At 28.2% G+C, this 20234-nt stretch overlaps 1 protein-coding gene across 1 annotated transcript in view; it reads left to right on the top strand.

The window, feature by feature from the left end:
* LOC129981579 (hemicentin-2-like) overlaps positions 1–20234 on the top strand; it is a 173122-nt gene that overhangs the window by 121928 nt on the left and 30960 nt on the right. Inside the window, exon 3 of the mRNA XM_056092479.1 lies at positions 3099–3232. Within this exon, the coding sequence (XP_055948454.1) occupies positions 3099–3232 (134 nt within the window). The remainder of the gene's footprint in view (positions 1–3098; positions 3233–20234) is intronic.

Raw genomic sequence — 20234 nt, 5'->3', positions numbered from 1 at the left:
TCTAGAATCACCAGAAAATTATTTTTTTCTTCATCTTGAATGACGTTTTCCCCATCTAAGTCCATACTGATAGATATGTGGGTATTTAATTCCTTTGCATGAATGTAAATTAACCTCCGGAAGCTTTGCGGTTTGTCTTTTTTCTCTGGTAAATAGTATTATGACAGTTGGATGGTAAATTTCTGGCTGGTGAATTTAGTCCTCATTTGCTTAATTGCTGTTGATGGATTTGCAGCATATGTTCGTTTTGCAACTGGTTGCAGCTAATTGGGCAAATAAAATGAATTCTGTGGGATGTATTCAGAAAGATTGTATTTATGAATTTCTTAATTAATGTCTCGTACAATGAATTGCATTGAAAAGCTGCCATGGTATTATTTTTAATGGGAAATAAATATTAATTTGTTCCGTTTCAGTGAAATTCTTACAATATGAAAGAGTTTTAGACTTGATTTGTCTATTTTATTAATTTTTTTAAATGTATTGCAGCGGTTATATGCAAACAAATTAAATGTACAGGGTGTTTATAAAGTCTCTGACCCATTTTGATGTTTAATAACTCATAAAATAATGAAGATATAAACAAACTTATGGCATTTATCGATGGAATAACTCATATATTTTCCTTTTCAGGTTTGAATATTTTTACTTTTGTAAATATCGTCTGCGCATGTGGTTAATTTCAGATAATTTCATTTTCCATTCTAAATATTTGTACTTTTCTAAATATCGTCTGCTTATTAATTGCATTTTTCTCTCTTTTGTTTTTGGCAACTATTGCTATGTTATGTTTACTTTTGATGCGTTTGTTCTATGTAGTACTTTTGTATGTGATGTTTTATTTGAGCGGATATTAATGAGAATGCATACACCACAAGAGAAAGCACATATTTTATGGTGGTTCATAGAAACGAAATCGATAGTGCAAGCACAGAGAAATTTCAGAATTTACCAAAAAGATCCTCCAACTTTTTCAGGAGGAGAGTGTCGAACATTGATGACCTAAAAGCCAGAATTACAACCGCAATAGGCTCTGTGGATGCCGACATGCTTGCCGCTACCTGGCGTGAAATTGACTATCGACTTGATATTCTCCGTGCGACGAAGGGGGCACACGTGAAAGTTCATTGACAAGGGTCATGAAACTTTTTGAGTCTATTTAACCATTTATGTTATTAATTTTAATCTATCTTTATTATTTTATGAGTTATTAAGCATCAAAATGGGTCCAGGACTAAATAAACACCCTGTATTTAATATAATCGCAAGATACTTAAGTATATGCATCAGATTGAAATCAGTATTATAGATTTAAAAAATACTAGGAAAGTGAAATAATACGAATTTTGTAATGAAAAGTGCAATCAAAGCTACATAAAATAAAATTTTAACAAACACAGTAAAATAATTTTTTAAATAACGTTTTTTTCAAATAATTAATTATAGTTTAAAGTTTGCAGTGGGGAGATATATTTAATTTGTACTCATCTGAATAAGGTGAATTCTTTTTAAAATTTAAGGCTTTCTTTGTATACTTTCATCAGTGAAGAATATGCCATTTAGAATTATTCATTGGGAAAGAAAATATTACATAATTTTTGTTTAGAATTAACTCCCAATTATTTTAATCAAAAATATATTCTCTCTAACAAAACACCACTGACAGAGAAATTAAATGCTTTAATTTAAATCCGAGTTCTTTAAACAAAAGATAGATTGCAATATGACATCGATTATCGATATTGCAATATATCGATTTCTCCCAAAATCCGATCAACTTTCTTAAAAGTTTTGATTAAACTGTAAGGCATACATCTGAATCGATTCATTGATGATTCTGAGAGAGATATAGTTCATCGGAAGAGCAGACTGGACCAAAATAACTATTTTAATTGCAGTCTGAGCAGTTTTAAAGAATCGATTTGGGCGGGAAACACTAATCAATTCTCATTAAAATTAAAGCAATTCTTGACTGCCAATGAATTTACGATTGATTTGAATGCTATTCATCTTACTTTTGAAATTGAGATATCCTTTTTGACGGCATTATTAAGGGGTTCGGTTTCAAATTTACATGTCTGTAATGGTTTGAAATATTAGACCTGCCTTTCTTAAATGATATATAAAATAAATCGCGGGTGTTTTGTGAATTACTTCATTTTTAAACTATCTTTTGTCTGAGAAGTATTTTTTATATTATTATGTCTATCCCTCAATGTGAGTAGAGTATAAAATAATGCAAAAATATCGAGTGTCAAGAGGACCAACTTTATTTTTGTAATCATTACAGTTAAAATGTAATCCTTAATACATACTATGAATTTATGATTGATTTGAATGCTATTCATCTTCCTTTTGAAATTGAGATACCTCTTTGATGGTATTATTAAGGGGTTTCGTTTCAAAATTTCAATTTTCAAATTTAAAGATATTAGATCTGCTTTTTTAAATGATATAAAATAAATCGCGGAAGTTTTATGAATTTCTGTATTTTAGACTATCTTGCTTTCAAAAAAATACTTTTTTTGGTATTGTTCTGTCTGTGAGTAGAGTACGAGTAGGTATTGTGAGGTAGAGTTTGAGTAGAGTAGAGTAGATTTGGTATTGTCAGTGTGAGTAGGGTACGAAAATAATTAAAAAACACAGAAAGTTTTGAGTATTAATTTTATTTTTTGAATTTTACACTAAAACGTAATTATTTATATATATTTATTGATTTTATTTTACACTAAAAATGAAATGCGTAATACATATTTTTTTATACACCTTGCTCATAAATAATTTTTTTTCCTATTTTGTAAACTAATTTCTTGCTATTAGATATGAAAATTTTCATTTAAAAAAATTCTAATACATAGCATTAAATCAAAATTATGGATATTTTTTTACTGTACAATTATGTTAAATTTATCTGTAAAATTGGCTTTTACATTAATTATAATTTATATTCACTATAGAATATACTTAAAAAATTACGTTATTCAATTTTTACAAAAATTTTCGATAAATAATATCATTAAGCCCATTTGGCTCGAATATGTTGCAAATTTTTAATATATACATAGTTTTTATTTATTTAAAAATATTTTTTGTTACAGAATCCATGCTGAACATGCGAAAGGGGATCAAGTAGGACTGAGGCTAGTGTTTACTAACGTCGAAATAGAAGATGCTGGTACCTACACATGTAGTGATGATCAAGACAGTGTTAGCTTCGATCTAACCGTATACCGTAAGTAAATTTCTTGAAAAATATAGCATCCTGGTCATTCCTAGCTTGATAAAATAATAGAAGTTTTTAATTTATAGTTGTGCCAATGATACTGTTGCGGAAAAATCTGCCCAGTGAGTGTAGGGTGAAAAGTCCAACAGGCTCAATAACGGATAAAGATGTTTTATTTTAAACGAATTTCAGGTAACAAAACACAGTCGAAACGTACAGAAAACGGCACGCAGAAATCAACAACAAAAAAGCAAAAAATACCTATTAAGTAACTGCTACAGCAATAAATGCTCAGAAAGATCAACACTCCTGAAGGAGAATTCGCTCAACTAAATTGATTAAACTCGACTTCTTGACAGAACATCAAATTTTCTAGAACAATTCTTCGAAACTCGAGTCCTTATAGGTATACCGGCAAGATTCTTGAATATTCTGGGTCCTTCATTTTTGTCACCTCGACCAGCGGTCGTTGAACCATTCAATCTCTATTCAACATCTATTATAATTAGATATAAAACTTCTTTTTATTGAAAAACTAACTGTGCAGGGAAGAAATTTTACTGATTCTGTACATGTAAAAAATTGATAGCAATTAAAAAGAAAGCATACGCGCAAATTTGAAAAGAGCACTTAACACGTTACTTGAAAGTGAAACAAGATTCTTGATGCCTTTAATTCTTGTGTGGTTCTTTTACGATTGCTAGTATTAACTTACTGCTTTCGTTTACACTTTGTTTTAATTGGAGCGTGATAAAAACAAGAAATAATTATTGCTATCAGCTTTATCTTTTATTCATATTTTTACTGAGACAATGGCAGCGCGATGGCAAAGAAATATATCCTTTTTCTATATTAATCAGCATTTTGAATTACCTAGTAATTTTACAATAAATTGGATTCATAAAACGTAGAAAGTAGGTTCAGATATTTTAATAATTGTAGTTTAGATGAACTCTCCAACCATGATGATTTTAACTCAATTATCATCAATAATTAAACTTTGAAATATAAATATCAATATTTTTGACGTTGAAATAAAGCATTATCATACTCCTAAGACCTAACCAAATTAAAATTAGAAATAAATATTAAGTTAACACCAAAGAATCAAAAAGAAAGATTAAATGAATCCGGCCCGAAGACTTTCTCAAGGGTCACCCTCAGGCAAGGATTCAAACCAGGCATTTTAAAATTAGTAACTAATTTTATCTCCAAAACCTCAATTTTCTGGGATTTTCGGGTCACGAGGGGTCAGTTTGTTGGACGAAAGTCAGACCCCTCACAGAAAAAATCCCTGGTTTGAATCCTTGCCTGAGGGTGACCCTTGAGAAAGTCTTCAGGCCGGATTCATTTAATCTTTCTTTTTGATTCTTCGGTGTTAATTTAATATTTATTTCTAATTTTAATTTGGTTAATGTCATTTGTGTTTTAGTTGTAGCAGCATTAGCGCTCTCTAAATACAATGTATATTTTATATTTTATTATATAGATTCAGAAAATTTATATAGGTGTTTTTGCACATTGTTTATTTATGGATTGATAGTTTCTTACTCCTAAGACTTAATTATTCGAGTCAATTTTAGAAATAAATCAAAGAATAATCTTAGTCAGCAGGATATTTTTCTGATATGAAAGTCATAATTGATTTGAGAATTGAATAAAAAGAATAAAGTTATAATGCAAAAAAATATTTTTTTAAAAGATTGTTTCCTTTTTTATGGGGATGTGGTGTCTTGCCTTATCTTGTATGCAACAGTATTCAGTTAAACTTCTAATATCATTTTGTCTCAGTCCCTCAATTAAAAAAAAAATTATGTTCACTAGAATTTTATAGCATACACTTAAAATCACAAGAGAAAATTTTCAAGAATATCAGTTCAGTGAATTAATTAAAATTCTGTCCAACAATCTGGACCGTCGAAACTGAAAGAATTTTTTTCCAATGCAAAATTAAAATTTGAACATTTCTATACAAATTTTTCTAAAGAAAGGGGGGGGGGGATGAAGAGGAGGCTTATTATTTAAAGAGTCTGAACTTACAATATTTTCTCTTGCCTCCTACTTTATGGGTGGAAAGTCTTTTTGCAATTTTATTTCTGCATTATATTAAATAATATTAACACCTTGAAAAAAATTATTGATAAGATTCCTCTCTGCTACACTACGTTCTATTAATTATTACAGCATTTACAGAAACCGAGAATATGCTTAAATAAGAATGTGTACAAATATGTATGCCGAGCAATGATAAAATAAATATAGATATATTTTCACAAAGTTACTAAAATAAATTGTTAACACTTGATTAAGTTAAAAATGCTTTGAAATGTGAAACTAAACTGTCGCTTTATTTAAAAAAAAAGCCTCATTGTATATATTACCTTGGGCAGGAAAATGCAAAAAACTGCCATTATCGTCATCAACAGTTTAAGTCAGAAATTTATTTGTATTTTTTTTCTATAATACTTTGCATCTAACTTCAGATGATTTAAGGTATATGCGAACACCATTTTACTTTAATGCGTAAATTTATATTCATGTCGCCATAAAATGCCATAATAAAAAGATAGTTAAGAACTTACTGCTCACCCTTGTTAGAATATATCTTTCATTGATTTAGTTTCTTATGCTAGACCGCAAGGTTGTGTTGGTCATTCAAATCTCTTATTTGGCACTAACCGTGTCAAGGATCAGGAAAGTGATGATAAACTTCTGTATATTACCTATTTAAACCATTCTAACCACGCCCCAACTATTTCAGTCATTGGCAACTTCGTCTGCAATTGTTTCCACTTGCTGCAATAACCACAACCAACAGTCTCGTCACGTTCTGGCCGCAGTATGTTGCTGCACCCCCGAGTACTTTTTCTCGCTCATCAGAGACATTTTTATGAGTTTCTTTAGCAAATATCACGCTCTGGCTTTGTTGTTATTTGCTATTTTTCTTCGCATCCAGTGGATCTCTAGAGAACTTATGGTTCTCTGGAAGAAATGAACCTTCCAGAAAAAAGACCTAGAGACTAAATAAGGCCACGCTTCTGATGGCCGAAGAAGAGGCAGTGGTATAGAAAGATAATTCTGTGCGGCAAATAGCTCTATTTCATGGGGCATTAGGCACGTCATTATTATGTATCAGCCCGGTGAAAGGGGGATGTCTTTGATTTGGGTTAAGGTGCTGCATGCGGTGTAGGTGACTTCACAATGGTGATGAGTCCATTGTTGAAATTGGTGCGGTTTATTGGACTCGTTCTGTGGATAAGTTACATTTCATTAACCGTTTAAATGTCTGTTATTGTCTTTGTGTATGGAACAATTTATGTGCGATTGTTTTCTTTCGAGGATGAGAATGGTTTTGTAGAACTCTGTGATAAAAGTATTAGAACAATGTGTACAGTTTCGCGTTCTAAGGTTTTGCGAATCGTTCTGCTCTAGTTTCATCGCATATATTTAGTGAATTAGCTGACTTCAAAGGCATTTTTAGTCACTGTTTAGTGGTTTCATTATAGTAATTTATTTTATTCCTTAAATCGTGAAATATTACCTTTTATTTCTTTGTTTATTTCTCCTAATGTAATTGAAAATTTGTTTTCTGTTACCTGTTGTACAAGATGTCCTCGATTAACGACCCGTGGAATATTTTCGTCTATGCAACCAGCTGCCTAGAGCCACTCGGGTGAGAGAGACATAATAAATCGTTAAAAAAATGCTATTAGCTTATTTATTTGCCAAATAAATAAATTTGTAAGAAAAATACAAATTCTATGAATAATAAAATATTAATATAATGATTACATTTTATCAAGTATAATGGGTCAGGTTTTTATCTATTACATTCTCTTTGTTATTACAATATCGTATATAAATGAGGATTCTGCTGAATTCTGAATCATAATAAATAAATAATATATATTTTACAAGGCTTCTAAAATAATTTACTAATATATTGATCGAAATAAAAATGCGTATAAATGTGAAAATTAAATTGACCATTTTATTAAAAGTCGTTTTTAAATGCTGATTAACTAATATCGCAAAATTCCTGAAAATTATCTACAATAATAATAATATATAATAAAATCATATTTTATTGTGAAATTAATTTTTTGTGGTCTGTTTGCCGATATCATAAGTTAAGAAAAAAAATATTTTTTTATCTTAAGCATAAATAATAACCTCTTTCATAATTATTGCGTCCCAATGGCATATGCAAGTACATTTATTAAAGAGTATCAATAAAATTTCGGGGTGACCAGCAACAAATTCTAAATGATTTTTTTTGTTAATTTCTTTTAGTCTCAAAAATTTAATTCATCATATATTAAAGTTGTATTTTCGACATCAAAATTTGTTGTCAATTTTTATCTTTGAAATTTTTCCAGTACTTTAAACGATAACAACTCGTATTATATTTCATTGTATACCGGCACACGCCGTATTTTTTCTTCCTCATCATCTCGCAGCTGTGTATTTTACAGTCAATTTAGAAAGCAGCAGCATCCCATTTTTTGATGCATGGCAGCATTTTCCGCACACAAATTTCCCGTCTTGAATGAAGGATGAAAGTCTATTTATATATCCATCAACGTCAGATATTGTCAGGACCCTACTTTGTTTCCTTTCAGACGATTTTTTCTTTTCTTTTTCATTTCATATAATGCCTGCAAAAATAGTTTTTGTCCGGGCAAATACGATTTTGTCAAGATCTGTTCCCGAAACCGATGGCAGAAGACAAACCAGCAGACGACCATTTTCTACAGCTGGCACGCGCACCACCCCGTTTGATTTCCTCCCCGTGCCTGCTGCACACCACCACCACCACCAACCCTTCTGGAGTCGAGGAAAAATCAATATCACTCCAAGCAGGCCCTGGAAAATAAAACAGAATATAAAAATTGCAGCAGGCACACACACACTTGCCTCATTCGCTATGTACCTAGCTAATGAATTCGGAGCGCGAGGATTTACGGAGTCGTCGAAATCGTTGTCGCTGGAACAGTTTTTTTTTATATATTTAATTTATTATTATTATTTTTTTTTCTTTTCGTCATCTTCTGTTTCTAATATCATAAGTCATGCATGTCATTTATTTCGCAAAATCGGTTGGGCCTCATAAACTCGATGAAAAAGGGAATTGGCTTGTGGTATGAAATAAAAAAAGAATATAGTGGCTTGTAGTAGTTTATGACTAACGTCAATATGTCGGTATCGATTAATGGAATAAATGGCTCTTTTTAATCCGAATATTAACTGGGAAGAAACGTGAAACTGTGCCACACTTCTTTTGAGTTTGAAAAGGCAAACATTAATAGTGATTATTTTTGCTGTAAAATTTTAATTCACTGTCGTTAATCATAGAAATATAAAAAAACAGAAAATTAAAAAAGAGAGAGAGAAAGAAACTTTTTGTAATTTAGTTTGCGATAAAATTAACTTATTCTCTGAAGGAAAATAATCTATTCTTTCATATCATAAAACTTTGCTAAGTTTTTTTCAGAATTAACGATGATGAAATAAATAAGAGTACATTTTTTTAAAAAAACTTTGTTCAATTGTTTTCGTTTCTCTTCCTCAACTCCTGTAACATCGTATCATTATAGTGTTTTAATCTTGTTTCGCATAACTTTATTTTATTTTTTAAATTTACTCTAAATTATAGAACAGCAGAAAAGCTCACAAAGAAAGTATTTTTAGTATCGTCTCAACGCTGGTGTATCTAAATTTAATAATTACAACAATGAAAAGTATTGTTATAAAATATAATTGAAATATTTTTAAAATTAAAGAAAATAGTTGTACTTAAATAAAATTGGTATCACTTGAAAAGTTTATGTTTTGAAATTGGAAGTGGTGTAAAAATGCTATTCGGACAAAATTATGCTTCAAAGTTATTAAGGAAAAAGTTATTAGAAAACTAACTAAAATGTTTAAAAACCTTTCTTAGTGAGCACTCTCTACCCAAAAAAGCAGTTAATCAAATCGGTTTTTCCTGTAGAACATTTTAGACGGTTTTTGTATCTTGTACTTGTCATTGTGAATGTCACAATCTATAGATAGATATATAGATAGAATAGCTACGTAAAGATAGCATATTCCATAAGTATTGTCAAGTTAAAAAGTGCTCCCATTGGTTCTTATTATTTTCTTCTTCAATTTAATGATAGTTTAAATATTGTGACTCACACTGATGCTATGTCTATCTTGTAAAATAAGAGGGCTCATTGAAAACAGAAGTTCGCTTATCAAAATAAGGCGAAGGCAGATTCCTCCAAAAATCTGTCTTGAACATGAATTTAAATTTGTTGAAAATAAGTGTCTTCATTTTGATGTAATGAGAAATTTGGAGAGGGGATTTGGTATTTCCCTAATTTGTTGAACAGAATTAAGAGGAATTTCAAAGGAAGTTTGGAGAATGGATTTTGTATTTCCATATTTATTTGAACGTTGTTCAGAATTAGGATATCTGTATTAATGTAACTTTTGTTTAGCTTTAAAATGAGAGGTTAATCTAACTAAACAATATTTTCCGCCCAAAATCATTATATTTGGGATGCACAGAGAAAACTCCTTGCTTATTCTTTAAATGTCGACGTATCTTTTATATAGCTTGATATTTTTTCTGGATTTTTATTAAAATAATTACTGTTTAAATAATCTTTTGGTATTATCGTTTTTCGTTGACCAAATCTGATTTTGTGCAACCTTTAAGAATCCATATTTCTCTTCCAAAATGTCCAAAATACGGTCATAACATAAACATATGGATGTAGACGATAAAATATTTTCAAAGCAATATAATAGGCTCAATCAGGCAAGAGAAGGATCCAAGATATGTGATGAGGCTAAACAAGTCTTGTATTTCTAAGAGACGAGAAAAGAACTGTCCTCCTAATTCACTAGACAATACAATTCTTCCTATAAAAATATGTGTTTTATTTTCTTTTTTTTAAATATAATTTTAAGGCTGTTTTCTAATCTGATAATAAATTTATTGACACCTTTTGCTTTGTCCACCAAAATATTCCACCAGCAAGTAACGCTGTATGCCTTAAATCAGCATATTGACCTCAGTATAACACTGATGAATGAAAAGAGGGTGATATTCTGTTATGAAAAAAAAAAGTTTCTTCCGTTGTCTAACATGCAACTTATTAATCAGCTGCTTTTATTACTAGTGAAGGACACACCTTTAATTCATTTTTAATCGCCCCGTTCTCCTTTTATCCTTTTACGCAACATTGTTGTGCAAATTTGGAAATCCTGTTTGAATGAAAGAAAAGGTCGTTTGTTCAGTGATCAGTAACTTTTCTTGTGCCACGTGCACTGGAGGAAGAACATTTTGACCTAAAACCTTATTGTTGACCTTTGATCTATTCGTTGTTGAAATTAGACGCACTTTTGAATTAAGCATTGCTGAAATTGTAAAGTGTTCCTTTACTCAAAAGTTTTTCGTGTTAAAAGAAAAAAGAAAAACAAACGAATTCTTGAAGGTTTTTGTTTGGATTGCAAGGTTCTTTGTTATTTTTTTTTTATATATATATAAATTTACGACTTCAGTCAAAGTCAAAGGATCTCATTTCTTGTTGAAATTTTCGCCACTTCATGTGTTCTTACGAATAAAAATTGGAGTTGACTGTACTAAAAAAAACGTTAATAATATTATTTTTGTTTGTATTATGATTTTATTTTAGCCTTTAGCCATAAAGCAATAATTAGAAAATGTCTGATTAGGAGGCATTTAATGATACTGACATTGCTCAAATGAACTTAGATCTCGATTTACATAATTTATTATTTTTGCAAATGCCATTTAACCCTTTCTATGGAAACGGGAATTATGTTTCCCACCAAATTCATCAATCTCTGTATTAAGTTCTCTAAGTTGACATAAGTTCTAACAAATTTTTCAGTAAAACCGTAACTTAGATGCTTCAATTTCTTATCTCTCAGAAAATGGTATGTCTTGATTTGTTATTTAAATATTAACTAAATTAATTAATTAATCAAATTAAATTTATTTAATTAACTGGATGAATCACTTTTCTTAAAACAATCTCAATCTTAAAAATATTTTAATGTACCATGACTGGAAAAAAATGGTTTTTAAAAGGGTTAAAATTGAAATCGTACAAATAGAATCTGCTTTTTAATTTGAAAATACATATAACAAATCAATAAGAAATGAAATTATACATTAATATATACAAATATTCTATGATTCAAGTGAGACTGAATGCGTTGTATAATTTGGAATTGATAAAAGAAAAATAGAAATGTCTTTATTCTGTTGCTTTTTTACTTGTTCGTCATAAGCTGTAGATATTTTTTAAAATAAATTCGTCATATCTTTTAAGATTCATTAAATTCATTCAGAATAAATATTAATGTATTATTAATAAGCCATTAATAATTTTTAAATTTAATAAATAAAATGCAGTTGATGTAACAATTACTTATCAGAGTTACACTCGCAACAACTTTTCAGTGATAATATCAAAGGAATAAAAAAGAACAAAGAAGGGAGAAATGATCAGGGGCAACGTTTCGGTGCTCATTTCGACTAAATCTTTGTAGCTCCAAAGAGTGCTGCTTTAACTACAGTTAATTACAGTTAAGTCAGTTTACAGTCAATTACAATTAATAACACAGCAGCGATTACGAATTCCCCTTCTGGTCTTATTTTATGGCTTTTTGAACTAGATGTGGGTAGAATTCCGATGTAATATCTTCTTCTTAGCAATGGTTCTCATGACATGACTCCGGGAAAATTTCTGCATATTATTTTATCCTTATATGTAAATAATATAAAACTTTGATCATATTAACTTGTGAAATGATATCTCCAGGAATTTCGATCAAATTTCTGAGTGAGTAGTAATTTGTTAGGAGGGTGAGGATCTTTTTTTGAATTCGTAGATAGCTCATCTTGTAGAGAGGGGGAGTCCATTGGGGGTGTGAAATTTTTATTTTCCTCCTACTTTATAACAATTGGAAATAGAATAAACTAGTCTATATTCAGCCTAGGTAGAAAAGATACCTACCTTCGCCTTCTGTTTTGGCAACTTCCCAGGCAATTGCCAAGCCGGAAGACCCCCTCTTTCCGCGGTATTTGCATTCCCTATTACTTGCTGAATTCAGTATCATTTTTTTTTCTTCATTTCATCACTTTTCAGATAACCTATTCTGAAAACATGCTTGAAAAAAAATTTAAAAAATTCTTCCGATTTTCCTAATTTACTAAATTTTGAATTTACTTACATTTCCATGTTTATTTTTTTCTAGTTCTTTAAAATTGAAATATGACTTGAGGTTCTTTTGCATTTGTTCCAGCGTATTAAATTGAATTTATGCCATTCAAAAGATAGTTAAATCATTAACTAAATGTATTAAATACTAATATCCAACGAGAATTTAAATCATCCAAAGATCTATAATCAAAGGATAGTGATTGTTTTAAAAAAAAATCGCAAAAAAAAAAAAAAAATCTTCCCAGATGAAAATGAGTAAAGATAGCGAAACAACAGCCTGGTAGATATGTTCAAGCTGTGATATTTTAACACTCTACTTAAATTTTGAGGATTCTTTTTAGCTGCAAAAGCTATGTAATTAATTATACAAAATTATAAACATTGTTTTCGTTATCATGAAATTAATATATTATAAACAAATTTCTTTTTCATAAGAAGAAATAATTTTTTAAATTATCTTATTATTCAATTATCCAAATTAGTTTAGCCCAATCAATGTGGACGATTATATTTCTACTGTATTATCAGAATATTTTTATCACTAATTTGTGGATGGTTAATGTTTTTTTTTCTTTTTTTTTTTACATTTTAAATTCGGTTTTAAGGTTTATAAAAAGTGCATAACTTAATTAGGGCAATAGCCTACTCCTTATTAAATTTATGTTGTTTCCTTGTCAATATTCCGCCATTTTTCACAAACACTCATTTTCGATTTTTTTATATCATATAATTTTTTTCTTAAAAGATTTTATTTACTTTATTTGAGAATTTACAAACTCAACCGTTCCATCACCGGCAGTCGGAATTAACGCTTGTCGTTTAGCGACTATGCCAACCAACACCGAGAAACCTAGTGACATCTGGTAGTCTTCAATAAAGTTAATGTTTCAAAATTCGAGTGTGTTACTCCAATCGATACGTAACTCGGTTCTCTTTTCCTTCTTTTTTTTTCCGTCATTTTTAATGTGTGAAAACGTATTCTCGAATTTCCGTATTTATCGATTATTTAATAGCCCATTAAGTCTTAACTTTTATTTTATTACAAAAGGCTCTAGGATTTTGAAAGAGAAAGGAATAATAGAGTGACACGCTGAGTATTTAAATCAATAATAATGAATGTTCTTTTTTAATTCTGAAAATGGTTTGTTGGATAAGTATGGTAATAGAATTGAAAAATTATATGTTTTGTAAAAGTGGTAATAAATTTTTCTTTTTGTCAGAGAAATTCGGCGACAATTCTTGAGACATTTCTTTTTTTTTTTTTTTTTTTTTTTTTGAAGATAATTGCTTAGTAAAATTTCAATAAAAGCAAATTCCAATTAAAGATAGTAATGATTGTTTACTAATAATATGACTTAATTAAGTGAAAATTAATGATTAAGTGACAGAATTAGTTAAAATATCTAGCATTTACTCGGATAAAACTTTCTTTTTTTTATACTAATGAAAAATTTACAATTTAATTAATTGTCTCAAAAATTTGATTACAACCATGTTTGTACTTACTTTTTTGTAAGAAAATTTTTTAAGGTTACATCGTATGTGGAAAAGTAAGAAATTATTGAATACTATACTAATCTCTATCAGGCGACCAGATAGTTTGTCGGGAATATTAACTATAATTGATTTAAAATAAATTGTTTGGATATAATTTCTTGCCTATGAATCGGACAAACTGACTGACATTAAACCTGTATTATTTTAATCGACTTATTTAAATTCTATTCATTGCGCATATGAATACCTCTAACGGAGACATTACCATAACAACGTAGTGCTATAATAAATGTAAATATCTGGTTATTTGATTTCTAAATTTCGCGGTATTGGTTTTCAACGATGAAGAAAATTAGATGATTAATTATTTGATGAAACAATGAAAACGGTTTCCATTTCAGAGCTTCGATGTAATGTATTATTAAAAAATAATAATTTTAATAAATTGTCGTAATTAGTAAAAATTCGTACGCTTATTAAATTGGTATACTCAAAAAAACAATTTTTAAAAATTTAAAATAGCGTGAAATTCATTTTTGTGTTATAATATTTCGGGAATAAAATATATAATGTAATATTTTTGGAAAAATGCCAAATTCAGTTTAATTTTTATTCATTTAAATTCTAATTATATTTTTTTAAATTCGTTTTGAGGTACACTTTCCCATACCAACATAATCTTTAATACAAACGTTACAACGTTCATCTTTAATACAAACAGAGATTAGCACTTTATGGAATTACATTGCGTCGCTTCTGCATATATTACACAGATATCTAGTAAAGGAATATCTATAAATTTTCTTCTTTCAAAATCGCCTGCATTTGTTTACTTATCTATTAAATTTTAGAAAATTAATCAGTTATTGATTCAATTTAAAAAGTTTATCAAAACTGAAGGAAAATTTGCAGTGATATGAAATAAGTACCAATGAAAAGATATAATTTTTAGTTTTACGATGACATAAAAATATTTCTAGTGGGATAACATGTTCTGAAGTTAACTATGGAAAAAAAACACAAAATCCCGGATACTTTGTGATTAAGTGAGAATATAACTAACTTTTGCACTTAAACAATAAGTATGTAAAATTTGTTAATGTCGGCCCAATTGTTTTGGAGCAAATTTGGAACAAACGTACAGACAGAGACAAAACTAGAGGCTTATATTTATATTAAGTTATATTCCTAAAAAGTCATAGATATTTTTTGAGAACAAAAGGATTATTTGTTAATCCCTCATATTAGTTTTCATCTTCGAGATGATTATCTAAATCGATTCATTATAAAATTGTGTAGTAACGGAAAAATTGAAAAAAGTTCTGTTACGTTACAGGTAGCACATGCAGAAATAGTAGCAGTAAACCATCTAGATTTCGCGAAACTCGAACCATATAGTAGTTTCAGATTAAACTTTAAGTAAGTCTTACTTTTCCAATGTAATCAGATCAGTAGAAAATTATATTAAATAACATTCGACTTCAAGTTTCATGTACTACTTCATTCTTCATTATTTTAGATTGAAATATCAGATTGCTTTTTTACGACGAAAACTCCATTAATTATCATTTATTTCGAATGCCAGCTATTGCCTGAGAACTCAGTAAAAATGAATGGAGTTTGTTTTTATTTAAAAAGATCTAGTATGTGAAAATAATGCTGCCAACTTTTTTTAAAAATATAAATAATATTCAATCAAATGAAAATTTAATTAATGATTATGATAAATATTTTCAAATGTGAAATTAGAATAGGTTAAATATTTGAATAAAACTATGCAGAATGTTTTAAAATCAGGTATTGAAAATTTTTATATCCTTTATACTGTTTTAATTTTCTTTATATTTTTTGTAATTATAAAATTTTGTATTAATTTTTTTTAAATTTTTTAACATTTTTATATGACATTTCTGTTGTTCTTTAATATTAATTTAATTATTTAATTAATTTTAAATATTAATTTTAATTATATCTGAAATTTGAATATGAATATTAAAGTTTAATTTAAATATGAACGGTTTTAATTAGGATTATTTTCAAAAATGTGTAATTTTAATCACATTTTTATGTTTGCTGTGTACATTTTTATTTTGAAGAAATTTTTTTTTAAAGTATGAATAAGAAAAATTTATGTATGAAATTATCAGACATAATCAATGATAATTTTCAAAAAGTGTTGTTTTTGATGTGAAAAAATGTGTAAAATTTCTTTATAAGCTAAATAGCTACAATATTGTTACAATATTTTTATGCTATAAGGTGAAAACCAAATCGTCTAATTATTTATAGAGATTTAATATAATGGATATCAAAATTTTCAGTCGATTATTGTTTTTACTTATAACATATTATCTTAAGTTTTATCAAAATATGTACTATATTGTATAAATAATATATATATTATATATATTATTATAATATATATATTTTATCAAAATACTGCATTGTATTGTTTTTCAAAATGGCAATTTTTTTAATATATAAAGCATAAACTAATTTGCACATTAAAGTTTCTAAACAATACTTCTTTTGTTAAGAGTAATTCATTTGGATTTTGAATTTCCAATAGATGGAGTAAAACAATTCATTTAGAACGGTGCTATTCTTTTGTTCAACGCAACTTTACGAAGCGTTTGTTGCCAAAGCGCGTTCAATCAGCTCTTTGTATATTAAATTTACTCTCTTAATATAAGCCATTTAACTGGTAACATTGCCGTAAGCCTGTGCAATTAATTCGCTCTATTCCAAGCGTTCAGATCCTAATGAATACTTATATCTACCGGGGAGTAGTGTATATCCCAGTGGTATTAAATAGCTGATGCTGACATCAAAATGCGCCAGCTAAACATTGTCTTGCAAAGCGGCGTAGCATTTCCAGAAGTGCTTTCAATTTCGTTATCGTGCCGACAATTTATCCTCAAATATTTGTGGATAAATTGTCGGAATCAATCATTAAAAATGAACGAAAACAGTATTTAAGTTATAAGATCATTTTATTGTTCTTTTTAGAATTTTAAGAACATGCATTTTAGGTAGTTTAATTGACTAGATTTATCAGATTTTCCCAGGTTTTAAATAAAAATAAATTCCCTCAAATTGCCCCAATTTTTTTAGCAAAGTCGTCTTTGACGATCAGTTGGTTCATTGCGATTAATAATCGTTAAATTTTTAATTAAATATTTTAGGCTGATCTTAATGGCCTTTACAGCGAAATACTTGTAAGCTTCCATTTTCGATGGATAATCCATTTTGTTTTCAAAACTCTATGGCTTTTCGTTCATTTTACTATACATTTCATTATTTTCTGTCATCTCTTCTAAAATTCTTTAAAAAAAAGGGTGATATTTCTAGCTTTTTAACCATGTAACCATTTTTAATCTATAATCATTTAAATTTCGGCTTTTATCTTCAAATTATTTGTATTTTAAATATACATTTAAATATTTTACTCATTCTCTCATTAAGTAAACATATAGCTTACTTTCCTGAAATCTGTTTTGACAAGAATTATTTGTTTTATCGATAGAAGTTTAATTGCAGGTTTAGACATTTTTTTTTATTTTAAAACCGATAGTAACTCGGATTGTAAAACAAAAACGAAAACATATCCGCAACTTTAATAGAGGCTTTAATCAATAACTTTGATGTTCTTCCAGAATTCTTATGTTTTTTAATCATCATTCATGACACTTTTACTATTCGTTCAGAATTCTTACTGATTTTTGAAAACTATTCTTAAAGTCATTGTAATATTTAATTAAATATAGTAAAAAATTTATATGGTAAAAACATTGGGACCATTGAAAAGATTGATCTTTTTGGATTTTAAGATGATAACGAAAATCATTTTTGTTCTGTAATATTTTGGTGGAAAAATTATTTCGTTATCGTGGAAAAACGCCAAATTTTGCGTAATTTTGATTAAAATTATATTTAAAATTTCAAATAAATTCGCTCCGTAGTGCATATTCCTACCTTCCCAAATATATGTGCCAAGTTTGGTAGTTCTTGGTGAAACAGTCTAGCCTGTGGAGCACCAACACATACACACCTTTGTTATAAGTATAGATAAATTAGTCATATGAAATTTTTTTTAAAGATTTAAATTTAAAAATTAGATTTTGAAAAGAAATAAACTCCTACCTATCCAGTCTAATGTGAAGAAATTACAGGCTGAAAAAATTCGAAAAGTCAGTGTTCTATAAATACTTATAAAAAAATCCCATAACATTAAAACATTCTTTTTTAAACGCATTCTTCTTATTTTTTAAATTCTTTAAAAAAATTGTTATTTTATATTACAAGAAAAGGAAGGCCAAGAATAAAAATTATTATTACTATTTTAAGATGATTTCGATAATGTCTAACTTAATTGTTAGAAGCATAAAATCTTATGACAGTGCGTACAGTGTGAGTGGATGTACTTTTTAAAATAACCAAAGTTTCAACATAAAACTCAATCACATTTTTTTTCAAAACTTTTTCAGGTTCACATTTTGTTTTTTGAGAAGTGATTTTACTAATGTGAAAAAACAGCTATAAGATTAAAAAAGTGAATATTGAAAATTTTGAGTTTTTAAAAAATGTCTTATGGCTTGGCAAAGAAATTATACTTCATTTTATTACCGAGAATTTTTTTAACTACGCCGAATAATCAGTAATCTACTGTATTCTTTCTGATTTACATTATATATAGAATATCGCTCTCCTATTATAATTCATTTAGATGAATCATTTTGAAGAAAAAGTATTAAAAATTTTAATAAACAATATTGTTAAACTTCTTTGTTTGCTACGTTTACTTCTTCTTTTGTCAGTTTTGAAAAGAAAAAAAATTTTTTTTTGCCAATTCTTCAATTTTTATTTTAACTCATTTTTCAAATTAATGTTGCAGACGATAAAATAACTTTGCGCGTTTAGATGTTATCACAGAATTGCATAAATCGTAGAATACAATTTAGTTATTAAATAGATTTATTAGCACATAGAGCTCTAATATGAAAGAGTCAAAGAACTTTTCCTCATACTATGTGACTGAGAATGGAAAGATCTGGAATTGCGTAGAATAAAAATAAAGATTCGAGTTAAAATTCCATTTCTTAGATTAACCTATAGTAACCGAAATTTGAAATACAAACCAGCAGATTAACAGTTTAACGTTCTGCCAACCGAGACAGGAGACAGTTGATAAAGTTTATTTGTGCAACAATACGTTAAAAAAAATTTTTTTTTATATGAGCAACACCACGTATATGAGCTAATATATTCAAGAAATATATCATCCAGACGATCAGAAATATATAATAGACAATAATGTTTACTAACAAAAGGTATTAATTTTAATCTGTGATAGTTAAGCTCTAATAATTTGAATTGGCGTCTGATTGGTCGAACAAATATAATATTTTTCTCTAAAGATTTCCTGCCGATAGACTAACTTTACTGCTGCCAGATTTACCGTAAAGATTTAATTCAGTTCTTTTGGTTTACTATTGGCATGCTTTTATATCGATTAAGTTGATCAGAAAACTAATGAATGTAAAAGGAAAATACGATTCATCAGTGCATTAAAAAGTAAATTCAGTTCAAACAAAAAATTTATTTAATTGAATATTACTTAAAAAAGTGGAGTTGATTCATAACTAAAATGTTATCTTTTCCCTTTAGAATAATTATGCTTCTTCAATCACTCTTTCAGATACGGTTTGTAATTCTCTTAAATCTTATTAGTTACACATAAATGGAGTTGAAAATGAGTAAAAGGTTTTAAAAAAAGAATTTGTAAAAATGTTGAGTGAAGCAGAGCAAGGAAATGGAATAAATAGGATAAAATATTCAGAGACGGAAAATGTAGTCTACTTTTTTTTTTTCTTTTTATTCAATGAAAACGAATAATTTCAAAGTTTGAAATATATTCAACTTAAACTATATATAAACATTTTATTTTAAATTGTAATAAATAGCAATTATTTTCATTAAATTATGTTATAAAAATGACATTGATGCGGGATAAATATCTAAACTTGCTCTAAAATCTTACATTTTGTATTTAACATTTCATTTTTCACATACAATTAAAAAATATTAAGAGTGAAATACTTGAATAATTAATTGTTTAATAATGTTGAGGAGTAGTTACTGACAAAAATGGCATTTGCGATAAATTATTAATATTTATTATTGTATATGGAAATAAATACCCATTAAGTTTTATTATTTTTTTAAAATCTGCTAAATATGTGAGGTATTTGTTTTTTCTTATCTGTATC

Source organism: Argiope bruennichi, chromosome 8, assembly GCF_947563725.1.
Source record: "Argiope bruennichi chromosome 8, qqArgBrue1.1, whole genome shotgun sequence".
Taxonomy (NCBI): Eukaryota; Metazoa; Arthropoda; class Arachnida; order Araneae; family Araneidae; genus Argiope; species Argiope bruennichi.
The sequence above is the reverse complement of the archived record's forward strand: the minus strand, read 5'-3'. Positions and strand labels throughout refer to the sequence as shown.